The following is a 17,196-nucleotide window of genomic DNA, read 5'->3' as shown; positions in this document are numbered from 1 at the left end:
ATGAAAATGGAGAATTAAAATCACAATTCTTGGTTATAGAGTGCTCTCTAACACTTAGAAGTTAATCCTGAAATGGCTGGTGAAGACCATTGGAGATCTGCTCTAGCCCAGAACTCTGAACACACACTCATGTGGACAAGAGTGACCCACAAAACCATTTTTAGTGCTGCCTTTTCTAGAAGTGCAATCATAGGCAAAACTAGAGCTATCTGAGAAGAGGTGAACCACTTGTATATGACAGTCAAACTGTGCTGAATGCAACATAGATTTTGTTAGGACAAGGTTCCATTCTACAGGATCATAGAGTGGCTTCAGTAAAGCTGAATTTAGTGACAAAGTGAGGTTTTAGAGCTGAAGGAAGTTTTGGGAATGAAAGGCACAGCAAAGTCTTTTATAGTTTTATGTTCTCATTATTTTAGTAAAGTGTCTGCCTTCTTTAGTATAGAAAATGTGCTACAGAACAATTCTATGCTACAACATCTAGAAATTTCAGGCAAAAGGTAACTTGACTGACAAAATTTGAACTTCATTTCCCCATTTAACTTAACTTACAGAAAACTTAAAAGAAAAGATAAAGCACTAAAAGTAATCAGATGAACTTTTTCTTTGCCTGTCTAAGAGATTACACCCCATGGCAAATTCAGCTGATGCATTTATTTTGTAATCTATCTCTCTAATGAAACAGCACAAAAAATGTCAATACATGTCAACTTACAGGAATTATTTGATGTGATGAAAACTCATTCTCATCAACTAGAAAATTGTCCAAAACCAGTGATTTGCTTGACTGCAATTGTTGTCAGAGGGCATCTTATCACTTAGAGTGCAAACTGTATTTGAGTAAGTTTTATCAACTACTACCCACTTTCAATGTTTAATCCTTGCCCACCTCTCTCCACTTCCTCCTTTTAACTGGGAGCAAAAGAGGAAGTGTCAGCATGCTATGTGGAAATTTATTCTTTGAAGATACTGTATTGTCTTCTTTGCTCAAGAAATCAGTGTTCAAGTATCTGCTGTCTGTAGGACCCTGAATTTTATTCTTTTAACATTCATTCCACCATCCATTAGCCCCAGATGACTACAAGTCATTGAGTTGGAGATAAAGACCTGTGTGTTACCTTCCCAACACCATACAGGATGCCAGACTTGAGTTGTCTCAGTTCAGCACCTGTGCACAATGTACTTAACTTTTTGTTAAGTTCCTGGATTTTGCTAATAAGCACCTTGGAATCTATAATGTATAAAATGGTATTTCAATAAAGAAGCTAAAGCTTTGAAAATTATATTTAATTGGTCTTTATCAGGCTACCATTATATGCCTGAAGGATTGCTCAACCAGATCTAAGAGTAGCAACGAAAATAATGATAATAGTTTATTATATTTCATCTATCACCACTGACTGATAAACAACATAATCTAAATTAAAAATCTTAAAACTTAAGTTCAGCAGGGTAAGCTGTCTTTGAGGACTAACTATGTGTGATTTTCCTTGCAAAGAACAACCCTTTTAAAATCAGAATGTCTGGTAATTCTATAATGTACTACTATACCTAGCTACCTATGCAACTTGGCTAAAATCAAGAGAACAAAGAACAGAACTAAACAAAATGTATCCTCTTCAAATTACAGGATGTAGACATAAACATCAGAATCTGGTGGATCTAATACTATCAAGCTCCTCCTGCAAAACTGTTTATATTTCAGGGTTACAGTGAAACCAGAACATACTTTTGAACTGAGCATAACTCAACAAGGCTCTTGACTTAGTAATACTCTTTATGAAGTTAATGACTTACAGAAAGCTGGACCCATAGTTCAAGCAGCTCCTGCTTGGTAGAAAGACTGGCAAGAGCAGTGTCTGAGAGAAAAATACCTTCATTACTATCACATACTTACATGGAGTACATTTGTGAGGCTCATCAATCGGGAAATAGCTGCATTGAACAAATGATCCTTTGTGAAGTACTCGGTTACCTTGTATTAGAAGAAAAAATCTGTCATTAATTATTAAAATTCTCAAACTCAGAAAACTGGGTTTTTAAATGGAAAACAATTACTGGTAATCAATTTCAATTTGTGAAATATGTGCATCTTACCTCTTATATGAAAATCACTTTGGTATGCAAAGGCATCAAATGTGCAATCACAGGTGTGGAGGGGAAAATAACAATCATATAAAAATTCAACTGATTAGCTTCCCTTCTGTTTCAGGATTTAAAATGTTTCAATCAATGAAAAATGTGCATTAGTCACCCTTTATTTCCTTTAATAAAATATCTTCCCTTTGCCCCTTCAAGAGGCCTTCTCTCTTGTAAATCTATTTATACTGGTGAAAACTTGTTCATAGATTACAAGATTAGAATTATAAAGTCTGTTAAATGATTTGGAATATCCCTCACAGCAGGGTTTAAACTGGCAAAAGTTTTTATCCACAGAAAATCACTTGAAGTTAATTTTGCAGGCATTTATGTTTTCTTCTGAGTCTTGGATAACTGAATTGATACCAATCACAGCAGGAGACTACACATAAAAGAGAGATGAACAACCACTTCAGTATTTTTTTTAAGGCTATGCTAATATATTTTCACCAGTGGCTTTTTTAATTCTATATGAAACAGCAGGCATGATAATGAGATATAACGCAAACAGAACAAAGCTTTTGTTAGGGTAACCTACAGAACTCACCTACGGTTTTGTTACTTGAAATGGAGTTACTTGAATCCCAGATTGATAGAACTTTAATGTCATAACATTTCATTCCTTAAATGAGGCATACATCCTTTAGGTAAATTCTGCCCCACAAAATTTGGAGGTAGACAAAACTATTTACATAGAAAATAATTCACTTCAAAAAATTAGCTACTCATCTGGGGAAAAAGCTTTTGGCTCTGTAAGTCAAACATATGGGTTTAGCATAAGAAGCCACTTATTTAGTAATTTAGAAACTATGTAAGTGTTTCTTTTAACCTCAGAAATCACCAGATTCTTCTGCTCCCAGATCTTTCTGGCTTCAGCCTTCTCTTTCTTATTCAGAAGCTCAGGATTTGGCATGGTTCCTGAAGTTCTTGCTTCAATAAGTTTGGTTACAAGTGCCCAGAGGCGCACCTGCCATCTCTGAACGCCGGGCATGGCATCAGCTGAGATTAATGAAAGATTTCAGAAACAAATGTCAGTTACAAGTAAAGAATTCAAAACTTTAAAGAAAAACAGGAACAGAACACTGAAGATAAACATTTTTTTAAAAAAACTCTCTATTTTAAATGAAAACATCAATGCAACTAAAAATGTCTTTACAAATAAAGCTGAGTTGCTTTAATGGAAAAAAAAACCCACTAAGTAGTGGGGGTTAATTTCTGCTTAATTTCCTGCTTAATTTCTTTTCAAGTCTGCAATGACTTTGAAACAGATATATATGGCAACAATACAGCATAGAATATTTACTGAAATCTGTAAAATAACCCAATATTATGTCAGTGCTAGAATGCTCATCTGTTTTAATGACTCCACAAAGGAGTTGTACGTGCTCTCATTTTTTGAACTCCTGGCAGAATACAAACATATACACAAGTATGCATACACACATATATTCAAATAGAAAAGTTTCTTTTCAAATTTGATTTTAGCAAGTATATATACTTTTGTTGCCAGAGCTGCTACTGTGCTAATGAGCATAGGCTCTGACTCTTGGTACCTTCTTCGACTCAGCTTAGTTTGGCATGGGGAGACTATGAAGCTGTTGACCTTGACCCTGAAGCATCCATGGCTGCTCACACCACAGAAGAGAATTATGAGAGCCCTGCCTTAATGTTCACCACTGAGAGGACAAGGAATCTAGTCTGAGTGCCAATCATCCAAAGGCTATCCCATCCAGAGGAGAGAAGGATCATGACAACTGAGAACCACTATTTAACACTCTCTGAATGAAAAAATTTCCTGTGATGGCTTTGCATGGCAAAGTTTTGGTAGGGAGGGGCTACAAGGATGACTTCTCTGGGAAGCTTCTAGGAGCTTCCTCCATGTCTGACAGAGCCAGTTGAGCCCAGGAAAAAGGGAGGGATGAAGGGAAGGTGTAAATTTGGTTTTACTTCTCATTACTCTAATTTTAATTGGTATTACATTAAATTAATTTCTCAGTCGAGTCTGTTTTGTCCATGATGGCAAATGCTGAGTGATCTCCTTGCCCTTACTTCAACCCACGAGACTTTTGTTGTACTTTTCTCCCCCTATCCAACTGAAAAGCAAGGAGTGACAGAGCAAAGAGTGACAGAGCAGCTTGGTGGGCACCTGACATCCAGCCCAAGGTCAAATCCAACACAACCTGCTTAATTTCTTTAATTTAAACACTCATAATGTTGTTATCATAATAAATTCAGAACAAAGCGTAAAGATATTTAAGAGATGCTTTGCACCTAACTTTCTATTTTCTTCTCCCCAGCAAATATCTTTAGGCAGCTAAAACCTCCTTTTGCTCACATTTCCCAATACTTGTGACATGAGATGATGCCAAAATCTTCCTTTGTACATCTCAAGTTGTAAGCAGATTGGCTTGAATGGCTAAATACATTTTTGCTAGCATTATAATGATATATGAACTATATATAACTATTCTAGTTTTCCTACAAAAATGTTTAATCACCAAGCTCTCATACACTTGCAACTAAGATTTGGTACACACTATCCTCACAGTAATTCAATTATTCTATTTTCAAGATCAGAAAATACAGCAAAAAGATTGTGCATCACCAAATCAGCTGCCTCAGAGGGAATTGTGTACCTGTGTAGGGTTTGGGATGCAGCTGTTAAGGCCCAATTCTAAGTGATTAATTTTTTTAAGAGACCTTTTCAAATGCCTCTACTGTTGTGATTAGGTGGTGACACAAAGCCAGCTGAGAACTCATAAAGCCCACTCCTCCAGTATAAAATAGTGCAATAATATATAAAGGAACACAAAGTAATATAAAACACAACAGACACAACTGAAATAAAGTTTAGTGCAGGCTGAACTAAGTGGCAAGAACTTAACATGTGAAAGAATGAAGAACTACACTTTTTGAAACCAGGAATGGAGTGTTTTATTAAAGCCTTATGCTTTATTAAAAGGAAGTTGAAATGTAAATGAATATAATGCTACATTAAAATGTATGAACCACAGTCGATAAAAGAAATTAAGACCTGTCAGAATAAGGAATTGCATGACAGGAATAAATAAGTGCACAAGAAGGTAATTCTTAACTTATTCAAGAAGTAAGCTCATAAAAATGTCATATCTAGAAATATTAATTACTAGGAACTCTGATTATCTTCTAATGAGAGTCTTTCTGAGAATTATTTCACAGTTCAGCTTACAAAAGCTATTACATGTGTGTTAATAAACAGAAATAGCAAAATATTGTAAAGTTGCATCTCTGATTTGATATGATTACAAAAAAACAGATTATAAAGAAAAGTAATTTTCAGTTAATCAATTATTGCTAATTTAAAAAAAGATAATGAGGTCCAAGTTTTCAGAAGAAAATACTACTTAAGAAGTAGTTTTTGTATGTGCTTTTGGCTTATAAGAGGTAAGCTGCCTGTAATAATCTTGTAAGTTTGCCTCTTAGTGACAGCTTTGTGACCCTCCCTCCTTTAAAAGAAACAAACAATAAAACCTGTTTAAGATACTTTTTTGATTCATTTTTTCCAAAACTTGGGCATCAAGAATTGTATTAATTTTGTCTTTAAAATATACTACTTGAGAAAAAAGAAACAAATCCACAAGAAAACAAACTATAAAAATAATCTTACTTTTAGCATCCCACAAAATGTCTTGCTCTGGAGGAGCTGCAAACAGAATGTAAAGGCGCAGGGTGTCGATGCCATACTCTTTCACTATTTCCTCAGGGTCTATTCCATTGTACTTAGATTTGCTCATTTTTTCCCAAGCAACTTGGAGCTTCTCACCAGTTTTTAGGTGAACTGGTTCATTTCCTAAATATTAAGACATGGAAAAACTACTGAAACATATTTTGCTCACTTGTAGCAGCAATTAATTTTGTTCCTTAAGCATGAGAAAGAAACAACTGTTGCTAGCATTTTGGTTTGGTTTTTTTTCCCAAAATAGCTTAAAGAAGAATACAGCCCATTCCAAACACTCCTTCCCAAATTTTCTTTGTGTTAATGTTTTTTAACACCAGTAATATCCTAAAGCTTCCATCATATGATGATAAAAAGTCTACTACCACTTGGAAGCTGTATCTGGCATGCATCCTAAGTGCTGCCTTGACAGCTCCTGATATTTAAACTTTTTATAACCATGACATTTAAAACTTCTTAGATAGATTTACTGATTTGATACAATTCTGACCTGCACTTAGCTTTTGCAAATACCAGTTATAGGTTCCAATTGTAGTAAGTTATCCTGAAAAGAGTGTGTTTTCTCTTGAATGAATTTAGAGACAGAGTGGGGCATTTACACTGAAAAAGGTGCAACTGAGTATAACCCTCTGCTAAAAAAGCCCAATCTTTTCTAGAAGAAAATAGGGTAGCAGAAAGTGCTACTCTAGAGAGTGCTAAGTGGCAAAACTTAAGAAGGTGGACTGGTGGGTTGATTTTTAACTGTCTTACAGGGTTTGTATCCAGTGAAAACAAAGATTTGTGAGAGGAATACTAAAGTGAGGCAAATAGGACCAAACCATTTTTGTTGCTACAGGTGCCATAGCAATGACTGGTCCAGCTTATGCACTGAAGGCTCTGCAAAGAACTTGAGAATGAGCACTGTTGCCTAAAAGTTTTACATTCCTAATATCTACTGAATACACCTGCACCTGTGTTAGTTTTGCTGAAATGTTTTTGTAGGTTGTCTGTTTGCTGGGACTAAGTGGCTCCATTCAGCAGGCTGCTGAGCACTGTCTTAACTAAACTGACTTTTGATCTTTTGGACTACACAGGAGCCAAAATAATACCACAGCAGTGTTTCTATGTTTGGATGCAATTATAAGTCGCTGTATTAGCAGGATATCTGTGTACTCAGCAGTATGTGTAAATCCAAAACTCACAGAAGTTGCTCTCCAGTTTAAATATTAGATTCATTTTCTCTTCCAAATTTTCCCAGCACTGAAGCAGTTCCTGGCACCTATGCTGATTTAATCCATGCAGTTTCTCTTACCAGTGAGATCAACCTCCTCTCTCTTCAAACACTGGCCTGTTGTTGTTAGTCTGAATGTCTGATTCTTGATAAGACCTTGAACCAAGAGCTTATGGAAAGGTTCCCTAAGGACGGAAGGAAAAAGAAATTTCTTTGTTGAAAAGAGCTGTCAAAAACATACTTTATGATAAGCCTCAGGTGTTGAGCCAATCAGGCACAATTTTTTAATGAAACAAGAATTTCAAGTTGACTATACAGAAATAGTTGTCACCTTAGAAAGAGTACTTTGTGCACTGATTAATGGTGGTTGGCAATTCTAAGTATTTATTTGAATTCCGCTCACATTCTTGTACCCTAATTTAGTACTAAGTTATTCTAACATCACTTTTCAAATTAGCATATGGATAACACATAGAAGCTTTTTGTACAACAGTACAATTTCTCTAACTTCAAGCTAAATCTCTTGCGTGAAACCATTCAAGTACCTGGCCTTGTCTTACAAATATTTAGTTCTAGCTTCTCTCTGAGGAGCACAGGATTTTGAACAAATCAAAATGCTGTTGCATATTTGTTTCCATAAACAGATAAGACAGTTTCTCTAACATAAGCACCCACATGCCTTGGCCCTTTGTAGAACTAGCCAAGAAGGCCTGGCTGTATGAAAAAGTGTACTAGAAAAAGGGCAATGCTGAAAAGTTGGTATCTCAGTGCCCCAATTTTTTAGCACCTTACTTTTTCTAGCAAAATTTACATCAGGGATAGTAAACTCCCATGAAGTGAGTATAAAACAGGGCTAAAAAGAGCCCTGAAAGGCAGCAGTGCACTCAGCAAGAAATAAACTCTAAGTAAACACTGCTCTGGTTGACACACTGTTGTGGCCCCTCCTTTAATGATCCTGCATTTCTAATGCATTCAGTCACAGTTCTGTCACTGTTTTCACTGAAAAAAAAGGCAACAAAATGAAACTCTAAAGCTCTTGGTTCCCACTCAGTAGAACAGGAAAGTAAGGCAGTTCTAACATAGCTTTAAGAACATGAGGGGCCAGGGAAGGAGGAATGGAGCCAGTCCCAGAAAGCACATATAGGCTGGAAGCCTTCTCATGGGACCCTCCAACACAGGGACATCAGCGACCATCATTTTGGAGGACATGATCATCAGCACTGGTTAATACTGACTTGCACCTCCTAATGCTGACATGTGTGTGCAACATTAAACAATCAGAGTTTTCTACTGAAAAATGAAACCTCAAATATGTACAAAACAACTTATTTAAAAAGGACGCATTATTTCTATAAACTTTTTTTTTTAAAGCCAGAGTATACCCATCTAAAAAAGAAGTAGCAAAACCAGACTTCCACATTTTATTTATTATATGTACAAAAAAGTCATAATCAAAAACATGATTCACTGTTAAGGAATTAATATAGTATTTTAAATTATTAAGATATATAAATTACATCACAATTTATCTCACAATATAAAATGAAGTAATTTAATAAAACAATTAAAGTATTATTAAATTACAGAACAATTAGGCATGTTTCTATCATATTAAAGCAGGTATATTCCAAGTACTTTTGATCACTCTGAAGTAAGAAGACATTTGAAAACAAAACTATAAACTGGGAGAGAAAGTGACAGGCTTCATATTTTATCTTCAACATGCTCAATTTTGAACATGAGCTTCCTTCCTTGCATATTTTTTATACTTATAAATATTGTGCAAGTACGGGCACATATTGATGTATCACTCAGTCACAAAGAAGTATGAGTCTCTGCCATGCCACCCGGTTTTAGCAACAATGTTAACTAAGAGCAACTCAAGCATCTATAAATATTTTGTAGATGATACTTCAGAGGCTGATGAAAAATCTTGTTTAGAAGTAAAGGAACTTAAGGGAATGAGAAATGAAGTCAAATTTAGACAGTAAAATGAAGAAAAATGATTTCAAAAATAGGATGCAAAAATAATCAGAAATGACAAAAAATTATTATAAATTATACAAGTGAATTAGAAGGTAAAAATCTGGAACAAAAACTTTGTAACCCTATCAACAACAATGGTGGGAAAATGCTTCAGGATAAAACAGTTTATGACACATTTCTTCTGTCTCAAAAAACTAGAGACATAATGCCACAGGAAAAAAAAATTCCCTCCCTATCATTCAGTACTTCAGTCTGTTTAAGATCTCAAACAGTTATTAAAATAGCTACACTTCCTGCTATCTGAAGTAAAGCTAATGAGGTAGCCAGATCATCCAAATCAGATAGGGCTCTCCACTGGAAGTGATTTTTCAAGGAACACTTATTTTTAATGACAAAGAGTTAGTTCAGATCATATGCCAAGTTATTAAAAACTGAATGCAGGAACATGCATTTCTTATTTTTGTTTATGCTGACACAGGCTACAAAAATGCAATACAAAATACATTACCAAGTATGGGGAAAAAAACCCCAACCATGTGTCCCTAGTGGGAGACCGCAGGAGTATGGAGACATGCCCAGTAGGAGAAAGCCAGAGCCCATCTGCTAAACACAGGGCTCTAAACCAAACTGAGCCCTGCACTGTGTTAAGTGATTTTGGCAGTGTTGTGGTGGCTCCCTCTCATGCTCACATGCAGAGTTACACCTGAATTCATGTTAATAAAACTGCACACTTCAAACAATCCCCTTCAAAGGCAGGGATGCACTTCTTGGCTGTGTAAGGGAACTGCCAAGGGGCTGCAGCAAGGCAGGGATGATGCAATTCTGACCTGTCAATACTGCAGCACCTGGTCATGGCATCATAAATACCTCCTGATCCAAAACACATTTTCCAAAAGAAAAATGAATTTAAGCCGCTTTCAGACACACAGACATTTCTGGCACAGAAGAGGAGTTTGGAGCTCCTCTGAATGCTTGATCATGTTTCAGACCGTAGGTATAATGGAATGGGATAGGCTTTCACCTGCCTGTGAAGTTTGTTTGTGCTCATGCTGGAGTACTGCACTGAGACCTTGCCCATATTACAGCTTTTGATCATGTTGTACATCCCACCTGCAAAATGTGCCTGACACCTCTGAGAAGGATCAGCTGTGCTAGCCATGAAGTCTGTAATCCTTTCCTTCATCTTTTCCTTTCTCTGATGTTCATATACAGGTACATCTCTATGAGAGACCCATCTCTCTATGTAGGACCATGCAATGAATTGTAAGGCAAGCATGACAGACAGATCAGGAATTCCTGCTCAGTGCCATGTCCTCATGCTCTTTGCTTTGTTCAGCAGGACTTTCAATCCTAGTACATATGACCTGGCTGGAAGAACTCTGTGGAGCCTGCCACAGTGATAAAACAGTGAATTCAGAAGAAGGGATAGCCCTAGCAAAGGAGCTCACTGCATGTATTTGCACCCTGCACCTTTAGAAAGGCTGTGAGAGCCCGAGTGCTGTGCCCTGGAGTGAAGACAAGACTAGGTCACTCACTATTGGCTGAGTCCAGGGGGTTGTGAAACTTGCTGTTAGATACAGGTGACTCAGGTGACTGAAGGACGTGGAAACCAATAATTTTAGGCAAGAAAACAAAACAAGCAAACCTCCCCCCCCCCAAAAAAAAAAAAAAAAAACCAAAAAAAACCCCCAAAAAAACCACAAAACAATACTGAAGTTCAAGATTCCACACAGTTAACAACTGAGAGCTTTTCCTTAAAATCAGCACTAGAAATAAGGTCTTAAATGAATGCAGAGAAGCTGTAGCATTGCTCCTTCACAGAATAAGCTATTTCTGTCACACACAGATCTTCTTTTATTCTGTAACTCAGCTATGTGAAAAATAGTGCCTTCTTACTCAGCAGATTTGCCCTCTATCAGAGTCAAATCTGCTGACTTAATGGCAACAATAAAATTTTTTTATTGCTTTATAACTCTTCAGGGAGAATTTGCTAGATTCCATTTCCAATTATTCATCAGACAGAAGTGATTGCTGAAGTCTAGGGCAGAACCAAATTCTGTGTTACTTGCACAGATGAGCAGGTGCAACAGAGAGTGTCAGCACATGCCTGCCATGGTGGATTAAGCTGGAACAGAGGAGGAGTTCTCTGGCCCCAGCTGCCTACCTGGCCCCTCTCCCAGCAGTGGTCACAGCTGGGAGAGCTTGCTGCCTTGTGAATTATTTATAGAACCAATGCATTTTACAGACCAGACTGCTAGAACAAATTGACATCAATTTGGGCTTAATCTGATATCACATGTATGAATACCCAAAGGGTACCACTCATTCTGCCTTGTCATTACTAAGAAATTGAGCAGCATTTCTTTCCCATCGTCTCCAGTCCAAGGCATTAAAAAATAAAAGACCATGCCTCATCTTTAGGGGATATTTAAGCTACACTGACACCTTTACAATTCTAAATTCTAATTCTAAATGTCTACAAATACAGCATTTTCAATGAGGGTATGTGTGTCTTCATACATGTTGCTTGTAACATTTCTGTAATAATCATTACCCCAAATTTGGAAAGATTGCTTTGAAAATCCAAATGACAGGAATTTTGATTTCTCTTTTCAACCACATTACTATATAAATAGCCATTAAAGACTACCCATAATTAAAGACTACCCAGAAGTATTTCAATGGATATGAACATCACAGGATAGGAGCTAAACAATGAAAATTTCCATCAAGAAAACATATCAAAGAAAAACTACTACAGATAGTAGGGGAATCATAAAAATTGTTAAGGATGCTAGATGACACTTTTAATGGTAGCAGTTCTTATTAACTGAGATATAACAATTCTATTTATTTAATCAGTGAAAAAGACCTAAGCTACTAGAGAGAGATTGAAAATACACAAGAGGGCAGTGTTTTTTAACATTTTAGTATTTTCCCTCAGAGCTGTGGGTTTTGACATCATGACTTTGAGCTTCCTGGCAATAAGCCTGCTGTTTCTAATTACACTTCGCAGATCTTTCAGACCAGCGCCTGAGCAGTTCAAACAGAAGACTGAGCAAAAGTGGCTTCTGATTAACACTAAAACATTTAAAATACATGGTAGTATTTCTAAAGGAGTTATGATTTCCATATTAAACCAAAATCCTAATTTGACTTAACAGCTTCAAAACACCTAATGCTTTATTTGCATAAAGCTAAAGCAAGTGAACAATTTTGTGCATGATGATGAATTTGTTAGAGTCATCTTGCAGTCTGAGCACACATCTAAGCACACACCCACGCAGTTCATCCACCCAGCCCTCGGGGCAATGCTGTAACACATCTTCACACGTGCAACAGTTCTTGACATTGTTTAAGGTGCCAAAGGAATTCTCCACTGTCTTGCAAACTGCTTCTACAGAAAGCAACTTCTATTTTCTTCTGCCATTGTCACTAGATGTAGTCAGTGCTTCTTAAGGAGTTTTCTTCACTGAAGGTAGAGTTTTCTTCTGCAATTTATCACATTTAGACCAGGCTACACTACACTTTTTGTGCTACTGCTCTGTCACACCAGAGTGGGAACAAAACACATTCCAATGTAATGCAGCTACAGAATCACAGAGTCCTTAGACTAATGCAGGTTGGAAGGGAATTTTGAAAGTCATTTGGTGCAACTCTTTTCTCATATCAGACCTAACTTCAGGTTGTTCAGGGCCCTGTCCAGCTGCATTCTGAAAATATGCAATGATGGAGATGCCACAATGTCTCAAGTCAAATGGTTCCAGTCTTATCACCTGCCCTGCCAAAACTATATTCCTTTTGTCCAGCTGAACCTTGCTGCGATCTGTGACTGTTACTCCTTTCCTTTCTCCATACATCTCTGAGAAGAGTCTGGCTCTGTCTTCTCCATAAACCTCCTTTAGGTAGCAGTAGATAGCAATTACACTCCCTCCTTAGCTTTCTCTTCTCCATGGGAACCACACTCAACTCCCTTAGCCTCTTCTTGCATGTCCTATGCTCCAACCCTGACTATGGTGGTGCTACTCCTTCAGACCCTCTTTAGTTTGACAGTGTACATTCAGGAACAACTGAAATACTGTGTCTAGTTTCGAGGCCCTCACCCCAGTGAGGGCCTCGAAACTAGACACAGTATTTCAGTTGTTCCTGAATGAGGAGCAGAGATAACCAAAGCTGGGCATGGTTTTGCTAGTGGAGTATACTGTCATGCCAGCTGCTGACCCACCTCCAACTTGCTGTTCATCAGGATCCCAAAGCCCTTCTCTGTTGTAATCCTCCCCATGTAGATGACACAGCCCCAGATGTTCTGTTGAAGTCATGGTAAAAGACATTCACAGCTCTCTCCTAATCAGCAGAAGGAATCACCTCACCACAGAAGGAATGCAGATTAAGTTGGGCATAATTTCTTCTTGGTAAATCCATGGCGGCTGCTCGAGTCACCTAGCCTTTCGTGCCTGGAACTTGCATGTTCTGGTTTACTTAAGGGAGCTCTAACTCAATCCTACTCTACAATAGTATCTCTTGCCTTCCAACTTTCCTACTAAACACAGACCTTGACAGCAAAGGCCAAGGCAAAGACCTTCCTTTCCACTTAGGCTCTTTGCTGGATTTTGCATCAGGCCAACGTCTTCCTTGCTGTTCTTCTCAATGTATGTCCAGAAGCTCTTCTTACTACCTTCAAATTCTTCACCAGTTTCAATATCTGATGAGTTATGACCTTTCCATAGTCCACACTGCCTACCCAGTAAAGGCTTCTACATTCCTCCAGGGGTAGCCAATCCTTACATCCAAATTCCTTGCACTTATTTTGGTCTTCTTAAGGTCACACAGGATGTCCCTTTTTAGTTCAGCTGGCCTCTTTCCATGCCTTTTTTCTAGCACACCAAAGCAAACCACTTACTTTACAAGAAAATTTCCCTGCCCTGTGATCTCACTTTATATTGACAATACTTCAGCCACTAATGTGGTTAATGTCATTTTGGAAGGCTGAAGAATTTGACTAGCAAAATAACATTTTTCTACTGTGTGTTACAGCTCCACTAGAAGGCTGGTGGATTAGGATTGTAAAACCTTTTGTAGAATTAATAAGCCTAAAATTTCTTGCAAGGGAAAGCTTTAAAATTCTCTGCTTGAAGGCATAGGACCTCTGAGAGGAAGAGTCTGCTTTGAAAGGTCCACTCAGAGAGAAGACACAGCCTTCTTGCTGCAGCTATACAAGCTGCAGACAACAGACTGAAACAGGTACACAAATCATCTACATCCAGTATTTCAAACACAGCTTTCACTACAAACTATTGCACAGCCAAGAACGAGTTATGAAAACACATTGCCTATTTTCATCAAAATTAGGAAATACCTTTGGGAAACATTCTGCAAGCTACAGTAACTTGTCCATCTTTTTCTGGCTCACAAGTACTTAAATTCTAGTTTTGTAGTGATATATATATATATTGAGGCTTCTCTTTAATGTCAAGTTTTTAGAGGGGATACTTGTAAATAATTAATTTATTAATATGAGTTGTGGCTGAGAAATCACTGAGCAGTTTATCTCATGGGCCCCCTCCTTTTGACTCAATCTATTCAGTCATCTCTGCTGATGGGAGAACAGAACAGAGCATGGGCCAGAGTTTCATTGTTCTGCCACTAGTACTCTCCAAGCTGAGGATGGCATTGTAGGGTACAAAAAAACTGAATTTCAGTGGAAATGGGGATGTCAAGCTCAGAACCTATCTAATAGGACAAAGAACAGAACAACAGATGACTCACCTTCTTCCATCAAACTTTACCTCTAACCAAAACAGAGAACAGTGAATTAGGCTATAGCAGCAGCATCAACAAGAATAATTAAAAGTAATTATATAAAAATAATTCAATAAAAAATAAATTGACATGAGATAAATATATTGCTTTTGCCTGTCAAGAAGTTTTGTACTGCTCAGCTCCAATTATACAGTGACTTATAAGGGTGCTTTGTTTTTTACATATGCATGGTTCCACTAAAATTAATGCTATTACTGGTAGGAAGTTACCTAATTTGGAATAATAGCACTACACAGAATGCCTGAAGTTACTCATTTGTGCATGCTTTTGCAGGCTGGAAATCTACAGCAGCACTTTATCACTTACTCTGAGCCAGTTAATACTCATGCAATAAAAATCTTTGGATGAATATATACAGGAAGTGCAACTCACTGTGAGAAACCAAGTACTGACAAGGCAGGAAAATTACTCAATGTAATGTTCCACTGTCCCAGAAATGTCCACTAATACTCCTATGAGTCAAATGAAATATGAAAGATTTAATAGAAATATATAAGGCTTACTTGTGTTTAGTCATCTTTAGATCATGGCAAAAATGGCTGAAGAACCTTGCATAGAATAGGTGCATAACTGCATGCTCCTTTCCTCCGATGTACAAATCCACAGGCATCCAGTAGTCTGCTAAGTCACTGTTAAAGGGCCTGAAAAAACACAATTATAGGAAAAAATCCAGTGTTGAAAAGAATGATCAGCGCTACTAAAGTAGTTCATCATCCTTAACTGGACAACACTGTTTACTGAGAGCAATACACATATAATAAATCTTTCATTTCACTATCAGATCTTTTAATTTTTTTAAGAAGTAAAATTCTTATTACAGACAAACATTTAGTTTCCGTTGAGATGTAGAACCACAAAAAGATTATTTTCCTGTTTTTCAGGTGAGCAATTACCTGAGAAAGCAATGAAAACGCTTGACTGCTCTTTAAATTATTTTTTTTGTAAATACCCTGTGGCTGGCTTTAAATTTTTTAGTATTTATCAAGCTTTATATACAAATATATTAGAATGAAAGACAAAAGACATGAGCACTTAAACCCAGTTTTTTAAATTGATGGTTTGCACTGTTGCCATTAGGGGGCAATGATGCAGTTTAAGGCTGCAGAACCCTCTGTAGAGTGAGATGGGTCACAGCACTCCAAGTGAAGGATGCTCAATGAAATAACAGTAAATTTGCCATTTACAGCATATTTACATATCATTGGAGGTCATCTGCATGATTTCCCAGCATTGCTTACTGCTTTATTACCTATTTCCATGTCTCCTGTAGTGGGCCCACAGAATACAATTTGTACAGAAGTTTTTCTCTAATGTAGGCTTCAAGCCCCCACTCCAATAAATTTATTTGTTGTCTGTCTGATTATTCCATCTGTAATTTTTGTTACAGCAACACTTCCTTCCTCACAGATGAGCCCAGAAGCAAATAATGGATCTGGGATTCATGTCTTTGGTGGAAAAAGTCAAATCTAACTTGTTCATAGGGTTCCAGAATCAACAGAGAAATTCTCCTGAATGGTAGACCAGTGAAATATGGTTTATGGAAATGAAGGGTTTACATATGCATAGCTTAGTTAAAAGAACTAACTAAATAAATCAAATGCAGGCAGCAATTTAGTGCCGAAGTCCATATAAATGTTCTCATTTCAGTGTAAAACAGATTAGACTACACTAAGCTGTTACTTTGACAGTTCGATGTTACATCTGACTATTTATTCTTCAACTTCTGGAAAAGTCCCTCTTGCCCACACATAAAAAATACTTTAAACTGAAATGGAGAGGAAGCAATTTGCCTAACTCAGTAATAGCTGTAATATATTCATGCTATCACTAGAAAATAATTAAAACTGGCATAAAATAAAAGAGTTCACAGAAGATTTTTCTCTAGTTTAACCAAACTAGTGCTGCCAATAGAAAAAGAAAAGCGGCCCAGCAATACTAAGTCACTGAATATATGCAGTATGTTTCCAGACACTGCTCTGCACAATCAACAAATACATGCCCAAACAGCCCATCATGTGGTATCAATGTTTTAAAATGTGATTCTTCCTGTCCTCCTCAGACTACATAGTAGGGATGTTGCACTAATTCCTCTTTGGGAAAAAAAAAAGTGCTATCAAGCAGTGCTATACAGCCAGACTATGAAGCAGAAAAACACTTAAATAACTACATCTGTCTTCCCACACTCTCCATGCTGCAGACACTAGTCCATAGCACATAAAAAAATCTCCTTTCATTAATTATGGATGTAGTGGAAGTGCTGACACAGCGGGACATTGCTGTGATGCCTTTTCACTTGAGGTCTGCACAAAGGAAATGGCAATAGTCA

At 37.2% G+C, this 17,196-nt stretch overlaps 1 protein-coding gene across 3 annotated transcripts in view; it reads right to left on the bottom strand.

Moving 5' to 3' along the window:
* Positions 1–17,196, bottom strand: part of LARS2 (leucyl-tRNA synthetase 2, mitochondrial) — an 83,471-nt gene that overhangs the window by 12,520 nt on the left and 53,755 nt on the right. For all 3 annotated transcript variants that reach the window (XM_009086215.4, XM_050970811.1, XM_050970812.1), the window contains 5 exons: positions 15,374–15,511; positions 7,146–7,249; positions 5,786–5,968; positions 2,969–3,138; positions 1,898–1,975 (listed from right to left, as the gene is read on the bottom strand). In XM_009086215.4, the coding sequence (XP_009084463.2) occupies positions 1,898–1,975; positions 2,969–3,138; positions 5,786–5,968; positions 7,146–7,249; positions 15,374–15,511 (673 nt within the window). The remainder of the gene's footprint in view (positions 1–1,897; positions 1,976–2,968; positions 3,139–5,785; positions 5,969–7,145; positions 7,250–15,373; positions 15,512–17,196) is intronic.

The sequence above is a fragment of the Serinus canaria genome, chromosome 2 (genome assembly GCF_022539315.1).
Source record: "Serinus canaria isolate serCan28SL12 chromosome 2, serCan2020, whole genome shotgun sequence".
NCBI lineage: Eukaryota > Metazoa > Chordata > Aves > Passeriformes > Fringillidae > Serinus > Serinus canaria.
Note: the sequence above shows the minus strand (reverse complement) of the source record. Positions and strands in the feature narration are given on the sequence as shown.